At 45.9% G+C, this 16356-nt stretch overlaps 1 protein-coding gene across 2 annotated transcripts in view; it reads right to left on the bottom strand.

Annotated features, from left to right (window-relative positions):
- Positions 1-3115: 3115 nt before the first annotated feature.
- LOC129702146 (diacylglycerol kinase theta-like) overlaps positions 3116-16356 on the bottom strand; it is a 131689-nt gene continuing 118448 nt past the window's right edge. For both annotated transcript variants that reach the window (XM_055643757.1, XM_055643765.1), the window contains exons 20-23: positions 15192-15338; positions 13692-13803; positions 12536-12688; positions 3116-5293 (exon numbers count right to left, since the gene is read on the bottom strand). In XM_055643757.1, coding sequence (XP_055499732.1) covers positions 5192-5293; positions 12536-12688; positions 13692-13803; positions 15192-15338 — 514 coding nt within the window. In that variant the 3' untranslated portion in view covers positions 3116-5191. The remainder of the gene's footprint in view (positions 5294-12535; positions 12689-13691; positions 13804-15191; positions 15339-16356) is intronic.

Genomic DNA, 16356 nt, shown 5'->3' on the forward strand with positions numbered 1-16356 from the left:
TTCTGAGTTTATTATTCTTTCCACACACAGAATTACATTCAGAAGAAGGCTAATATAGACAACAGTGCAATATATTTAACCACCCATTTACTCAACAGTTTCTAAGTCGGCACAACCTGATTCAATGACCATGGAGTCACGCAGATTGTCAGAGCAGGAGTTGGTGGCATGGTAGTCAGATCAACGTTCAACACCAGACTCACATTCAGTATAACACGTTGTGTACAAGTAACATCCCCACGGGATTTCACCGGAAAACTAACATTACATGACACCAACTGGAATAAGATATTAGAAGTAAACAATTTTCTGTACATTTTCGGTCCTATTCATTTGCACACCTCATGCTTGCTTTTAACAACGACATTGACAGTTAAAATGGATTCCAGCAGCCTACAAAAACGATGAACGCAACCACACAGATATCCACAGTGCATGAAAGGGGCAGTTTATTTCATGGTTACACAAAGCATTGGTATTTTCATGAGAAATCTATTCCGTTTTAAACATTTTCAACGTTTTATCTTTTGGAATGTCAAGAGTGTGATTGGTTCCAATCTATGCAAGGTAGCTAAACATATTACTACATCTTCTTACCAAAATGCAATATAATAAATTCCACAGATACCTCCCAGCAAAGGACATAATAAAGTGTCCTTCACAGGCACTTTCAAAACCAGCAGAGCCACAGTGTAGAAACAGCGCTGTTACTATGAGTATTCACTGGTTCATGCCCGACATTAGGGGAAAACAAGCATCTTTTGGTAATAAGGTATTGGAGACAGTTTTGGGTCTGTAGCTTGCACCCACGTTTAAGCTTGGCACTCTATTTATTCCTTTAAATGCCCTGTACTGGTCTTGTCCAGAAAACAATGCCAAGACACCAACAAAGACAGTTATATGTTACAGGCTTCTATGTTGCTGGCCAACCTTTACATTTAACTATGCTGATCTAGGTCAGGCACCCCACATGGTTCATCTGTGCAGGGAAACGGGCAAATCCACAGAAAATCATAAGGATTGTTTGTGAAATTATTGTAGTGGATTAAAATATTGCTTTAATACACTAAGACAACCTTTCAGCTTTGGTCAGTAAAACAGTCAATTTTTTCTTTTCCCTCTGCAGGAAAATAAGGTGTAAATATTGCAATTCCAGATGAGTCAAAATGAATCTGTCCCTTGTTGAGTAACGTGGTCACAAGAAGTATGTGGAATGTATCATCAGCGATGACCAACAACAAAACGCATGGTGCTGGAGGAACTCAGCGGGTCAGGCAGCGTCTGTGGAGGAAATAGATAGGCTGCGTTTCCGGTCAGGACACTTCTTCAGATTTCCTGGCCTGAAACGTTATCTGTCCATTCCATCCACAGTTGCTGCTGTTGAGTTCCTCCAGCACTTTGGGTTTTGCCCAGCTTTCCAACATCTGCAATTCCTTATGTCTCCAGTCCACTCTATATTCCTGTAATTGCAACTATTGTTTAAAAAAAAACTTACCACATAAATATAAATCCCAAAATACTTAAAATATTAACCTAGAACAGTCCACAAAACTTTAAACACCATAACAAAATAGAATTGCTTCTGTCAAATTAATAAAGGTACAAATATGCAAATATTTTTTCAAAACCCATCATCATTAGCAAAATAGAACTCTGGAAACTCAAAATGTAAACATTTTGGGACGGAGAAAGTTCCCCATTTTTCAATGGCTGCAGATTCCGTTCAGTCAGAGCATCCGAATCACAACGAGAAAAGTGCTGCATTTACACGCAAACCTCAGCTGCCTGTAACATCGTGCTCATGCTTCTGTGAAGGATTGAAAAGCACATTAAATGAGGTGCTACCCAACCCTAAATCAGCATCAGCAACGAGCAACAGTCAGCAAAGCAATTCCAATACAAACAACCTTAATGGCTAGAATCTGAAATTAAAAACAGACAATGCTGAAAACAATCAGCAGTTTTAACAGCATCCGTGGGATAGAAAAAGCAGTAACACCGTAGAACCTTGTTTTCATTTCAGCAGAGGATTTCATTCTGATGAAATCAATTATGTTGGAGCTTTAAGTGATGGCAAATTAAGAGAAAGTTAAATTTTGAACATGAAAATAAAAATAATAATGCGGCTTCAATTCTGTTAGATGATATTAGGTGTGAGATTCAACTCAATTCATGAGAATTTGACAAATTTATTCTTAACCACATTTTTCAGATTGGTGCTGAACTGAGTGAGGAATGTTGCAATCTATCACTGAAGACAGGACAGTGTTGATATGTTTCACCAGCCCTAACCTCTTCCCAGAAGAGTGACAATGAATGTTAATTCTGGCCACAACACCAGTGCAAGGACAGCAGGGACAATTGATGTTGACATCTCTTCATTGGTTGACACGGACTGGAGCAACCAAACTGTGGTATAGGGTGATTTCACGAAAGGTCACTGGACCATAGATCCTCACCCACGTGACCGCAAAATCCAACTGGGGTACAAGCGTCACTTCTGGTACGTTATTGATGCTGAAAACGCGCACTTTCAAACCTGTTAAAAACCCGCGAAAACGGCCCGTTTTTGAGCTGTAAATAACTGTCGGGGTGACCGTGATGCGTTTTGAAATAAATTTTACTCAGATGCAAGTTAAGGAATGGGATAATTGTCAGCTGTTAATTGGATAATAATAATAATAAAATGTCCTGATTTTGTCCAATTAACAGCTGACAATTATCCCATTCCTTAGCTTGCATCTGAGTAAAATTCATTTCAAAACGCATTTATGATTTACGATTATTTAAATGGTAAATGTAGCTTCAGAAGCATTTTCTTTTTGCATGTTAAAACCCACCTGAGAACCATGGAAGATTTTTCACTTTTAAAACTTTTTATATAACAAATGAATAAAGATAAAACATAATGCCTTAATTTTGATGAAATGCAGTGAGCAAACGCGATAATTCCCGATATTTTCGATCTTTATATCTGCACCGCCAATGTTTGCTAAACACTTCCGCTGTTTTTGCCCCTTCAGCTCCCTCTTGTATTACCTTTGTTTTTATCTATTTTCTGGACTGTAAAGTAAGATAACTGTGTCTCACGGTCTGCCCGACTGGCACAGTTATTTACAGCTCAAAAACGGGCCGTTTTCGCGGTTTTTAACAGGTTTGAAAGTGCGCGTTTTCAGCATCAATAACATGTACCGGAAGTGACGCTTGTACCCCAGTTGGATTTTGCGGTCACGTGGGTGAGGATCTATGATCCAGTGACCTTTCGTGAAATCACCCTATATGGGGATGTGAGGCTGCTGCCTCCAGCACTGGCTTTGTTTTATATGAAAACTAGATACCAGATGTAGCTTTTGAAAATGCTATTTTGGCTGCTTTTATACTTTGTCACCTGTAGGATAAACATTGTCATTTATTGCTAAAACCAGGCAATGTACTAATAGCAGGAACACAAGGAACTGGAGATGCTGGTTTAGAACAAAAAGACAAAGTGCTGGAGTAGCTCAGCAGGTCAGGCATCATACCAGGCATGGGAATCCTTCTTCTGACCTGAAACGTCGCCTATTCATGCCCTCCAGAGATGCTGCCTGGCCCTATTGTACTAATTGTGAGATTGTCGTAGAATAAAGGATTGGCAAGTGAAGTTTGTAACAACACAAACTGCTGGAGCAACAGTGAATCAGGCAGTATCTGAGGAGAGAATTGGACAGACACCTTTTGACGGTTGAAGTTCCTCCAGCACTTTATTTTGCTCGAGATTCCAGCACCTGAAGTCTCTTGTGTTTCTACAGTTTGTAACTATCATGAGGACATTATTCCTTGCAGAATGCGATGGTGAAAGACAAGTGGCCACCAAAGCCGGCAGAGGAAACAAAGAGGGAAATATTGCCTGTAAGGAATGAGTCAAACAAACAGAGTGACGATCTTCAGCCACTCAGCTGCTGCAGCTTTGCAAGGTTTAGCAGGAATTAATCACGGTGCGTGATCTGCTGGGCCTGTCCTACTTTGGCCGTCAGTTACGCGACAGGTCGGTGGCGCGCGCGAAGATTTTGTGCAGGACGAAGTCCACACCCCTCCATGCCACTCCACACCACTCCATGCGCCCGTCCCGCGCTACCCACACGCTAGCAGGTTGTGTAAATGCCGCGCGAATTACGGCAAAGTGGCCTTGAGATAACCCCAGAATGAAAATTTGCAAGAATATGGTTTACAAAATTAGGCACATGAAGAAAACTCAGGTGAGACAAAACGTTTGCACAGAGCTGCTTGAAATGATTCCATTTAAGCTGATTTGGCACTATATATTTCAAAAGGGCAACCTAATTTCCAACAAATCTAAAAGTCTGTACAGTTAGTGTTGTTACACATGTCAGAGATACTTTGCTATTTAACCAGTTGCTGCATTAAAAGATTATGAATAGTGTGTTTACAATCTAGGGTTGCATTAATTTCAATGGCATTAATGTTCTATCGGCCAAAAGACTAATCAATAAAGAGTGTTCATCCACACATTAACGACATATCCCTGAATATCACCCACAAACATAAATATGTATAAAACTATTTTCTCTTTGCAAACATGTCTTTTTCAAAGTACACTAAAGATCAGCATCAAGGTGTACGTTTAATTAATTGGCTTTATCATCTCAACACTAATTAAGTAATCTGAGGTAAACCAATACTTGTTTCCATGTCCTGTTTCTAAATTAAGAATATTTATAAGACTCTTGTCTCTTAAAAGGAATATTTGTAGGTTTGGAATAAAATAATTCAGAAATGCTTTGAGATTTGTTTTCAAAGTAAGGGACAAGGAGCCACAAGGTGGAAACTGGAGGTCTTGTGAATGGATTGACCACGCCTTCCCAGCCCATGTAGGAGTGAAGGGCTGCTTGTTTTATGGTTCACAGAGCAGGTCCCGAAGGGGCAAACATTGAGGCATTTCCTCGTGTAGGTTTATTGTTAATTAATTGGTAATTCTTCCACCTTGTTGAACAAGAAACAGGAATTGTGTAGTTGCTAATTCAGTGTCTGTTACGGGAATGTCAGGCAAGGCTCCAATTACATTTTGAGCGGAAACAAATACATCTCAGAATTATTACAAACTGACTTCCTGCAAACTGGATATCGTTCAGCATGTAACCTTGAGATTTATGTCACCACATCTTCAAATGAACTGGAAAAGATTGTTGATTTTTCAGCTGCTCACTTCTGAGGCAGGAGAGATCTCAGTTCTTGAATCCTTGAAACTACTAGGATGTTTTTTCTGCTTCTGTTTGCATTTTTTCAACATATGAACCTGAAAGAAAACAAGAAATCACAGCAGGTGCAAAACAGTGTTTTCCTTCAGAATGAAATGTGAGTGTTGCTTTGGCACAATTAGAACAGTACAGTACAGCACAGCAACAGGCCCTTTGGCCCACAATGTCTGTGCTCAACATGATCAACTCTTGTCTGCCTCACATATCCCATAACCATTTGCCTATCTAAAAGTCTCTTAAACATCACTATCACATCTGCCTCAATTCTCTGCCTCATGAGTGGGAAAATGGCACTAGCTTGAATGGGGCATTTCGATCAGCAAGGACGAGTTGGGCCGAAGGGCCTGTTTCCTTGCTCTATGATCTTTGATTGACGTCTGAGGTCCCCACCATTTACTTCTGCTCCCTACCCCCTCACGGAGAGAGAGAGTGGGACCACTCAGCAATCAAAGCGGGCACCTCTGTGTGGAGTCACAGGAGATGGGCAAGTCCTCAATGAGTATTTCTCCTCCGTATTTACCGAGGAGAAAGACAGTAGGACGGAGGGACCCGAGGGTGTCAGTGGAAGTGTCTTGAGAGTAGTTACTGTCGAAGAGGTGCTGGAGGTACTGGAGGTACTGTCGTGTATGAAGATAGACAAATCTCCAGTTCCTGATCTGATATAACCGAGGACATTGTGGGAAACTAGACAGGAAATTGCGGGGGCCCTGGTTGAAATTTATGAGTCGTCCTTAAATACAGGAGAGGTGCCGGAAGACTGGAGGGTGGCAAATGTTGTGCCTCTTTTCTAGAAGGGCTGCAGGGAAAATGCTGGGAACTATAGGCCAGTGAGCTTAACATCTGGTAGTGCATGTCGGCACAAACGATGTTGGAAAGAAGGGGATGAATATTCTACAGCGTGACTTTAGAGAGCTCGGAAAAATGCTGAAAAGCGGGACCTCCAGGGTTGTTATCTCCGGTTTGCTTCCAGTTCCTCGTGGTGGCGAGAGCAGGAGCAAGGAATACGGGACCTGAATGTGTGGCTGAGGAACTGGTGCACGGGGCAGGGATTTAGATTCTTAGATCACTGGGATCTGTTTTGGAGTAAGGGGGAACTGTACAAAAGGGACGGATTGCATCTTAACAGGTGGGGGACCAGCATTCTGGCAGGCAGGTTTGCCACTGCTACACGGGTGGTTTTAAACTGAATAAGGGGGGTGGGGTGTCGAATGGGATAGTTGAGGATGGAGTTAAAGGGAAAGGGTTTCTTATATGTGTGAGCGTAGAGTCAGAGAGGTCTAAAATGAGGGTAGAAGCAATAGGTAGCAAGGTGAAAAGTAAAAGTGGCAGGCAGACAAATCCAGGGCAAAAATCAAAAAGGGCCACTTTTCAACATAATTGTATAAGGGGTAAGAGTGTTGTAAAAACAAGCCTGAAGGCTTTGTGTCTCAATGGAAGAAGCATTCGTAATAAGGTGGATGAGTTGAATGTGCAGATAGCTATTAATGACTATGATATAGTTGGGATCACGGAGACATGGCTCCAGGGTGACCAAGGCTGGGAGCTGAACATCCAGGGATATTCAATATTCAGGAGGGATAGACAGAAAGGGAAAGGAGGTGGGGTAGCGTTGCTGGTTAGAGAGCAGATTAACGCAATAGAAAGGAAGGACGTTAGCTTGGAGGATGTGGAATCGATATGGGTAGAGCTGAGAAACACTAAGGGGCAGAACACGCTAGTGAGAGTTGTGTACAGGCCACCTAACAGTAGTAGTGGAGTTGGGGATGGCATCAAACAGGAAATTAGAAATGCGTGCAACAAAGGTAAAACAATTATAATAGGTGACTTCAATCTACATATAGATTGGATGAATCAAATTGGCAGGGGTGCTGAGGAAGAGGATTTCTTGGAATGTATGCGGGATAGTTTCCTAAACCAACTTGTAGAGGAACCAACGAGAGAGCAGGCTATTCTAGATTGGGTATTGAGTAATGAGGAATGGTTAGTTAGCAGTCTTGTTGTGCGTGGCCCCTTGGGCAAGAGTGACTATAATATGGTTGAGTTCTTCATTAGGATGGAAAGTGACATTGTTAATTCAGAAACAAGGGTCCTGAACTTAAAGAAAGGTAACTTTGAGGGTATGAGATGTGAATTGGCCAAGATAGACTGGCAATTGATTTTTAATGGGTTGATGGTGGATATGCAATGGAAGGCATTTAAAGACTGCATGGATGAACTACAATTGTTCAACCCAGTTTGGCAAAAAAATAAATCAGGGAAGGTAGTGCACCCTTGGATAACAAGGGAAAGCAGGGATAGTGTCTAAACAAAAGATGAAGCGTACAAATTAGCCAGAAAAAGCAGCCTACCAGAGGACTGGGAGAAATTCAGTCCAGCAGAGGAGGACAAAGGGCTTAATTAGGAAAGGGAAAATAAATTATGAAAGAAAACCGGCAGGGAACATAAAAACTGATTGAAAAAGCTTTTATTGATATGTGAAGAGAAAAATATTAGTTAAAACAAATGTAGGTCCTTTGCAGTCAGAAACAGGTGAATTGATCATGGGGAACAAGGACATGGCAGACCAATTGAATAACTACTTTGGTTCTGTCTTCACTAAGGAAGACATAAATAATCTGCCGGAAATAGTAGGGGACCGGGGGTCAAATGAGATGGAGGAACTGAGTGAAATCCAGGTTAGCCGGGAAGTGGTGTTAGGCAAATTGAATGGATTAAAGGCCGATAAATCCCCAGGGCCAGATAGGCTGCATCCCAGAATACTTAAGGAAGTAGCCTCAGAAATAGTAGATGCATTAGTGATAATTTTTCAAAACTCTTTAGATTCTGGCGTAGATCCTGAGGATTGGAGGGTAGCAAATGTAACCCCACTTTTTAAAAAGGGAGGGGGAGAGAAAACGGGGATTAAACAGACCAGTTAGTCTAACGTCGGTAGTGGGGAAACTGCTAGAATCGGTTATTAAAGATGGGATAGCAGCACATTTGGAAAGTGGTGAAATCATTGGACAAAGTCAGCATGGATTTATTAAAGGTAAATCATGTCTGACGAATCTTATAGAATTTTTCGAGGATGTAACTAGTAGAGTGGATAAGGGAGAACCAGTGGATGTGTTATATTTGAACTTTCAGAAGGCTTTCGACAAGGTCCCACATAAGAGATTAGTATACAAACTTAAAGCACACGGTATTGGGGGTTCAGTATTGATGTGGATAGAGAACTGGCGGGAAGACAGGAAGCAAAGAGTAGGAGTAAATGGGTCCTTTTCACAATGGCAGGTGGTGACTAGTGGGGTACTGCAAGGCTCAGTGCTGGGACCCCAGCTATTTATGATATATATTAATGATTTGAACGAGGGAATTGAATGCAACATCTCCATGTTTGCGGATGACACGAAGCTGGGGGGCAGCGTTAGCTGTGTGGAGGATGCTAGGAGGCTGCAAGGTGACTTGGATAGGCTGGGTGAGTGGGCAAATGCATGGTAGATGCAGTATAATGTGGATAAATGTGAGGTTATCCACTTTGGTGGCAAAAACAGGAAAGTAGACTATTATCTGATTGGTGGCCGATTAGGAAAGGGGGAGATGCAGTGAGACCTGGGTGTCATGGTACACCAGTCATTGAAAGTAGACATGCAGGTGCAGCAGGCAGTGAAGAAGGCGAATGGTATGTTAGCATTCATAGCAAAGTGATTTGAGTATAGGAGCAGGGAGGTTCCACTGCAGTTGTGCAGGGTCTTGGTGAGACCACACCTGGAGTATTGCGTACACTTTTGGTCTCCTAATCTGAGGAAAGACATTCTTGCCATAGAGGGAGTACAGAGAAGGTTCACCAGACTGATACCTGGGATGTCAGGACTTTCATATGAAGAAAGACTGGATAGACTCGGTTTGTACTCGCTAGAATTTAGAAGATTGAGGGGGGATCTAATAGAAACTTACAAAATTCTTAAGAGTTTGGACAGGCTAGATGCAGGAAGATTGTTCCCAATGTTGGGGAAGTCCAGAACAAGGGGTCACAGTTTAAGGATAAGGGGGAAATCTTTTAGGACCGAGATGAGGAAAACATTTTTCACACAGAGAGTGGTGAATCTCTGGAATTCTCTGCCACAGAAGGTAGTTGAGGCCATATTGGCTATATTTAAGAGGGAGTTAGATGTGGCCCTTGTGGCTAAAGGGATCAGGGGGTATGGAGAGAAGGCAGGTACAGGATACTGAGTTGGATGATCAGCCATGATCATATTGAATGGCGGTGCAGGCTCGAAGAGCCGAATGGCCTGCTCCTGCACCTATTTTCTATGTTTCTATGAAAGTTACTAGAGTATTCTGAGGGATATGATACAATACAATACCGTTTATTTGTCATTTGAACCACAAATGAAGTTCAAACTAAATTTGGTTTCTGCAGTCATACAAGAAGAAAAAAACCAAGACACACACCAACACAATTTACACAAACATCCATCACAGTGAATCCCCTCCTCACTGTGATGGAAGGCAAAGTCTTGTATCTCCCCTGCAGGCATTTGGATGGACAAGGGCTGATTAGGGATAGTCAGCATGGTTTTATATATGGGAGTTTGTGTCTCACAAATCTGATCATTTTTGGAAGACGTGACCATAAAGGTCGGTGAGGGAAGGGCTGTAGATGTATATACGGACTTCAGATATGATAAGGTTCCGCATGGTAGGCTGCTCTGGGATGTTAGCCATGGCATCCCCAGAGATGCAGGAGATAGCTGAATGAATAGAAAATTGACTTTATGGAATGAAGCAGAGGGTGATGGTGGAAGGTTGCTTCTCAGACTAGATGCCTGTGACTAGTGGTGTGCCTCAGGGTTCGGTGCTGGGCTCGATACTGTTTGTCATCTACATCAATAATTTGGATGAGAACATACAGGGCAAGATTAGCAACTTTGCTGATGATACAAAAGTGGGTGGTATTGTAGATAGTGAAGATAGTTCTCAAAAAGTGCAGCAGGATCTTGATCGATTGGCCAGGTGGGCGGAGGAATAGTTGATGGAATTTAATACAAAGAAATGTCAGGTGTTGCCTTTTGGGAAACACATGGGCAGAACCTTCAGCACATTGGTCTTAATCAGGCAGATATTGTGTGTAGAAATGAGAAGCTTACATAAACAAAACATTGGTGAGGTCACGTTTTAAAGTATTGTGTTCAGTTCTGGGCACCATATAACCATATAACAATTACAGCACGGAAACAGGCCATCTCGGCCCTACAAGTCCGTGCCGAACAAATTTATTTTCCCCTTAGTCCCACCTGCCTGCACTCATACCATAACCCTCCATTCCCTTCTCATCCATATGCCAATCCAATTTATTTTTTAAATGTTATGGGAAAGATGTTGTCAAGCTGGAAAGGGTGCAGAGAAGATTTACAAGTCACCAGGACTTGAGGGTCTGGGCTATTGGGAGAGGTTGAGCAAATTGGGACGAGCGCGGGAGGATGAGAGGTGATCTTATCGAGGTGGGCAAAATCATGAGGGGAATAGATCGGGTAAACGCACAGAGTCTTTGCCCAGAGTACGAGAATCGAGAACCAGACGACATAGATTTAAGGTTAGGGAGGAAAGATTTAATAGGAACCTGAGGGGTAACATCTTTTACACAAAGGGTGGTGGGTGCATGGAACGAGTTGCCGGAGGAGGGAGTTGAGGCAGGGACTATCCAACATTTAAGAAACATTTAGACAGGTACATGGATAGGACAGGTTTGGAGGGATAAATGCAGATTATGCACATTAGTGTAGATGGGACATGTTGGTTGGTGTGGGCAAGTTGGGCTGAATGGCCTGCTTTCACGCTGTCTGACTCTCGCATTTGTCAGGTTTAAATTCCTGTTGCCATTGCTGTGCTTAACTTGCCATTTAAGCTTGACTTGACTTGATTTAATCCATCTCATGCTGCAGTCTGAGACAATTCTCCTCACTCTCCACACCACCACTCAGTTTGGTGGCAGCTACAAGTTAGTCACACCTCCTGCCTTTGTATCCAAATTGTTGGTGTAAATGAAAGGACTAGCGCTGACCTTTGCTCAGATCAACCCTCGATCAAGATCTGCCTCCTACTACAAAGCCAGCTGCACTGGACCCCATGGATCACAACCGTCTGCATCTGACAAAGGTTCTACTGAAGTCCGCGGGGACACCACCCATCTCACACTGAGAGTCAGGAAAGTCACTGAAGAAGAGTCTCTATCCAAAACGTCACCTTTTCCTTTTCTCCAGAGATGCTGCCTGATCCGCTGAGTTACTCCAGCTTTTTGTGCCTTTCTTCGGTTTATGCCAGCATCAGCAGTTCCTTCCTACACCACCCATTACATTGTTCTCCTCTAAGATACTTAATTCCCACCTCAATAAATGTCATTAAATTTGCGGGACAGATTTTCACAGAAACAGTCTACCGAACAGTCTCCGCAACGACTAGGTTGTTGCCTTGATCTTCCAACCTACTTCTTTGTGGACTTTGCACTTTTTCTGTGCAACTGTAACGCTGTAACACTACATTCTGCACGCTGGTAATTTTTTGCTCTGCACTATTTGTTTTTGTAATTGTAATTGAAGAAAGGTCCCAACACAAAATGTTGCCTGAACATTCCTTCCACCGTTGCTGCTTGAGCCAGTGAGTTACTCCAGCACTTTTTGTTTTGTTCATGATTCCAGCATCTACAATTCCTTATGCCTCTATAGAATGATGTGGTTTGAGTGAATAGTGTGTAAACAAAAGCTGTTTCACTGTATCTCGGTACATGTGATAATAAGAAACAATGCCAAAGTCGAGGTATGTAGAAATTAATTCAGTGGGATAGGAGCAGGCAGAAACAATGGGTCTGCCAGGGCAGTTGTGTTTGTGGATTTGTGGGAGAAGGTAAAACCGAGCTGTGCGGAGCTGGAAAACGATAAGGTTGGAGGCTGTGGAGGGCAGAGAGCCGGAAGTGATAAAATCTGAAATATTAAGGCCTGGTGTGTGATATTAAGGCCTGGTGCTCATCTGTGGGGTCATGGTCCAAGGATAAGTAGGAGGGGGTGTCTGAGAGTTGTCGCCTGGCCTCAGTCCGGTAGAGGTCAGCGAGCTAGACTACCACGATACCTCCCTTGTCAGCAGGTTAGATTCTAATGTCAGGATTGCTGCAGAGTGAGCGGAGGGCTGTACATTCAGAGGGGGTGAGGTTGGAGTAGATAAGGGGAGTGGAAAAATTGAGAAGGTTGATGCCTCGTCGGCAGTTAGAAATGAAGAGGAGGTGTGAGCTGGAAATGTCTCCCTACCTTTGGGCCAGCAGCAGAGATGATGATGATCCCTGGGGACTGGATCCAGGGCTCGCCGTCCACCTGCAGAGGGATGGCCTTGAGCAGCGTCACGCGGAAGTAGGTGCCCTGTGCTATCCGGATGCCAGACCGCAGGCCGCTCTGCACCTGCCCCTGAATATGGCAAAGACACACCATTAACCTGCAGCACACCCAGCATCATCGCCCACTACCAACAAAGCACTACAATTACACAGCTGAACATCACACTTTCTCTACGTCTGATTGACTAGAGCTGAGGCTTTAAGGTGAGGGGAGGGGGTAAGATTGAATAACAACCTGAGGGGTAACATGTACACAGAGAGAGGTAATGTATGGGATGAGCTGCCAGAAGAGGTAGTTGAGGCAGGGACTATATCACAAAGTTTAGGAGACATTTGGACAGGTACATGGATCGGACAGGTTTAGATATAGGACAAACACATGCTGTTTAACTCGATGACTTTGGCATGAGAATGTTTAGTTTAGTTTAGAGATACAGCATGGAAACAGGCCCTTTGGCCCATTGAATCTACACCAACCACTAGTTTTATGCTATCCCACTCTCGCATCCACTCTCTACACACTACGGGCAATTTGCAGACGCCAATTAACCTACAAACGGGCACGTCTTTGGAGTGTGGGAGGAAACTGGAGCACCCGGAGAAAATCCACGCGGTCACAGGGGGAACGTACAAACTCTGTACAGACAGCGCCCATAGTCAGTCTCAAGCCTGGGACTCTGGCGCTGTAAGGCAGCAACTACCACTGCGCCACCATGCCGAATGTGATGACTTTTGACAAAATGTTTTATAGGGAAGGACGGAATGGGGGACAGACAATTTGAGTTAATAGCAGGACTGTTTAATGTGTGCAATATTCTACTGCAGCCCCAAGACAGGATGCAGAGAGCAGTGCGAGTGTCAATCAGGGGGAGAGTGGCCATCTGGAATTTAGCCACTCCGGGTATGAGTGACCTCAAGCGGACCCACAGACTCCACTCACAGGCACACATCTCCACAGATGCTGCCTGACCCACTGAGTTACTCCAGCACTCTGTGTCCATGTTCTCCAGAGATGCTGCCCTGACCTGCTGAGTTACTCCAGCACTCTGTGTGTTCCACATTTGTGTCTTTACCATATGGACCACACCAGTGACTCCGACGACTTCCAGCATCCCGTCATCGATGCGGGGCCGGTCATAGTGGCTGTCACTGTCTCCGCCCCACAGATCTGCTCCTGATCCCCAGCTGTGAACACAATCAGATAGCACCGAGGTAAGCACCACAATAAATCAGTAATATGCTGCTTCATTGTAAACACCATTCATTCAGTCCACAAACTCCTTCCACACCACACAGTTTATGGCAACCATACCATTTATAAAACACTGCTACCTATCATTTTCCATTTGGTTTAGCTCAGAGATACAGCGCGGAAAAAGGCCCTTCGGCCAACCAGCGATCCCCGCACACTAACACCACCCTACACATACTAGGGACAATTTACATTTATACCAAGCCAATTAACCTACAAACCTGCACGTGTTTGGAGTGTGGGAGCAACTCAATGCAGGCAGCATCCGTAGTGTGGTTGTGACCCACTGCCCCCTTTAACCAAATGTCGCAGAACAGAGAGAGGTGCAGGGGAGTGGGAGGGGGTGAGAGTGGAAGGGGGATAGATAAGGGGAGGGGAGGGGAGGAGAGGTGGAAGAGGGGAGATAGATAAGGGGAGGGGATGGGGAGGGGTGGGGGCGAGGGGGATGGGGGAAGGGGGGGGGATGGGAGAGGTTGGGGGAGGGGGGAGGGGTGGGGCTGGGGCGAGGGGGTGGGTATGGGGAGGGGGTGGGTATGGGGGTAGGGGGGGGGTATGGGGGAGGGGTGGGGGTATGGGGGAGGGGGGTGGGTATGGGGGGGAGGGGTGGGTATGGGCGAGGGTGGGTATGGGGAGGGGTGGGGGGGGGGGTATGGGGTGGGTATGGTATGGGGAGGGTGGGTATGGGGAGGGGTGAGTATGGGGAGGGGTGGGTATGGGGGAGGGGTGGGTATGGGCGAGGGGTGGGTATGGGGAGGGGTGGGTATGGGCGAGGGGGGTATGGGCGAGGGGGATGGGGGGGGTGGGTGGGGGTGGGTATGGGGGAGGGGGGGGTATGGGGGGATGGGGGGTAGGGGGAGGGGGGGGGGGGGGGGGGGGGGGGGAGGGCTTGGGGAGGTGGGTATGGGGAGGGGTGGGTTGGGGGAGGGGTGGGAGGGTGTGGGTATGGGGGAGGGGTGGGTTATGGGGGAGGGGTGGGTGGGGGATGGGGGGAGGGGTGGAGGGGGGGGGTTGGGGTGGAGATGGGGTGGGGGAGGGCTTGGGGAGGTGATGGGGAGGGTAGGGGAGGGGTGGAGATGGGGGGGGGGAGGAGTAGAGATGGGAGAGGGGTGGGATGGAGGGGGAGGGGTGGGGATGGGGGGTCGATATTGGGGAGGGGTGGGGATGGGGTCGGTATTGGGGGACGGGTGGGGTGGTGTGGCAATGGGGGGGCGGGGTGGGGATGGGAGTGAGAGGGTGGCAATGGGGGAGGGGTGGGGATGAGGGGGAGTGATGGGGAGGCGTGTTGTGACAATGTGGGGAGGGGTGGGGATGAGGGGCTGACCTGGGGATGTTGAGGAAGATGAGGCCCTCGATGCTGGGTAGCTCGAGCTCCTTGTCATCCACCTGCAGCTTGATGTCCTTATGTAGACCACGTGTGTGGCTGATCTTCTGTAGACCCACCTTCACGTACACCCCCTTGTTATGAAACCTGCCGTACAAAACATAAATCAAATGGGAAAGAAAGAAAATATATTTACAGTCACTGAAATAATGATTAAAGTCAAATAGTCCCTACTACCCTCTTGCAGTCCCCACTGCCACCAACTCCACCTCACTTGGTGTGAAGATCACGTCGGAAAGAACTGCAATACTGGTTTACATCAAAGATAGACACAAAATACTGGAGCAACTCATCAGGACAGGCAGCATCTCTGGCGAGAAAGAATGGGTGACGTTTCTGGTTGAAACACTACTTTGAGTCTGAAGAACGGCCTCAGCCTAAAACCTCTGTCCATTCCCTTCACAGATGCTGCATGTCCTGCTGGGTTACTCCAGCACTTTGTGTTTTACTGAAGTTTCCATAATCTGGAGTTTCTTGTGTTGTGTGTTTGTGTATTGCAGATCAGCAGACAACAGAAGCGTGGAATAATCCCACAGTGTTGTTCCTCAATAAAGGATCACGCAGGTCCCAATAAGGGGACTCCCGCAGAACCGTGCGGAAGTGACGGTGGGGAAGTGTAGGTGGGGAAGTGGCGGTGGGGAAGTGTAGGTGGGGAAGTGTAGGTGGGGAAAGTGGCGGTGGGAAAGTGGCGGTGGGAAAGTGGCGGTGGGGAAGTGTAGGTGGGGAGGTGGCGGTGGGGAAGTGTAGGTGGGGAGGTGGCGGTGGGGAAGTGTAGGTGGGGAGGTGGCGGTGGGGGAAGTGTAGGTGGGGGAAGTGTATGTGGGGAAGTGGGGGAAGTGTAGGTGGGAAAGGGTAGGTGGGGAAGTGTAGGTGGGGAAGTGTAGGTGGGGAAGTGGCGGTGGGGAGGTGGCGGTGGGGAAGTGTAGGTGGGGAAGTGTAGGTGGGGAAGTAGGTTGGGAAGTGGCGGAGGAAGTAACGGTGGCGGTGTAGGTTGGGAAGTGGCGGTGGGGAAGAAGTGTAGGTGTGGGTGAGGTGGGGAAAGTGTAGGTGGGAAGTGTAGGTGGGGAAAGTGTAGGTGGGGAAGTGTAGGTGGGGAAGTGGCGGG

Source organism: Leucoraja erinacea, chromosome 1 (genome assembly GCF_028641065.1).
Source record: "Leucoraja erinacea ecotype New England chromosome 1, Leri_hhj_1, whole genome shotgun sequence".
Lineage (NCBI taxonomy): Eukaryota > Metazoa > Chordata > Chondrichthyes > Rajiformes > Rajidae > Leucoraja > Leucoraja erinaceus.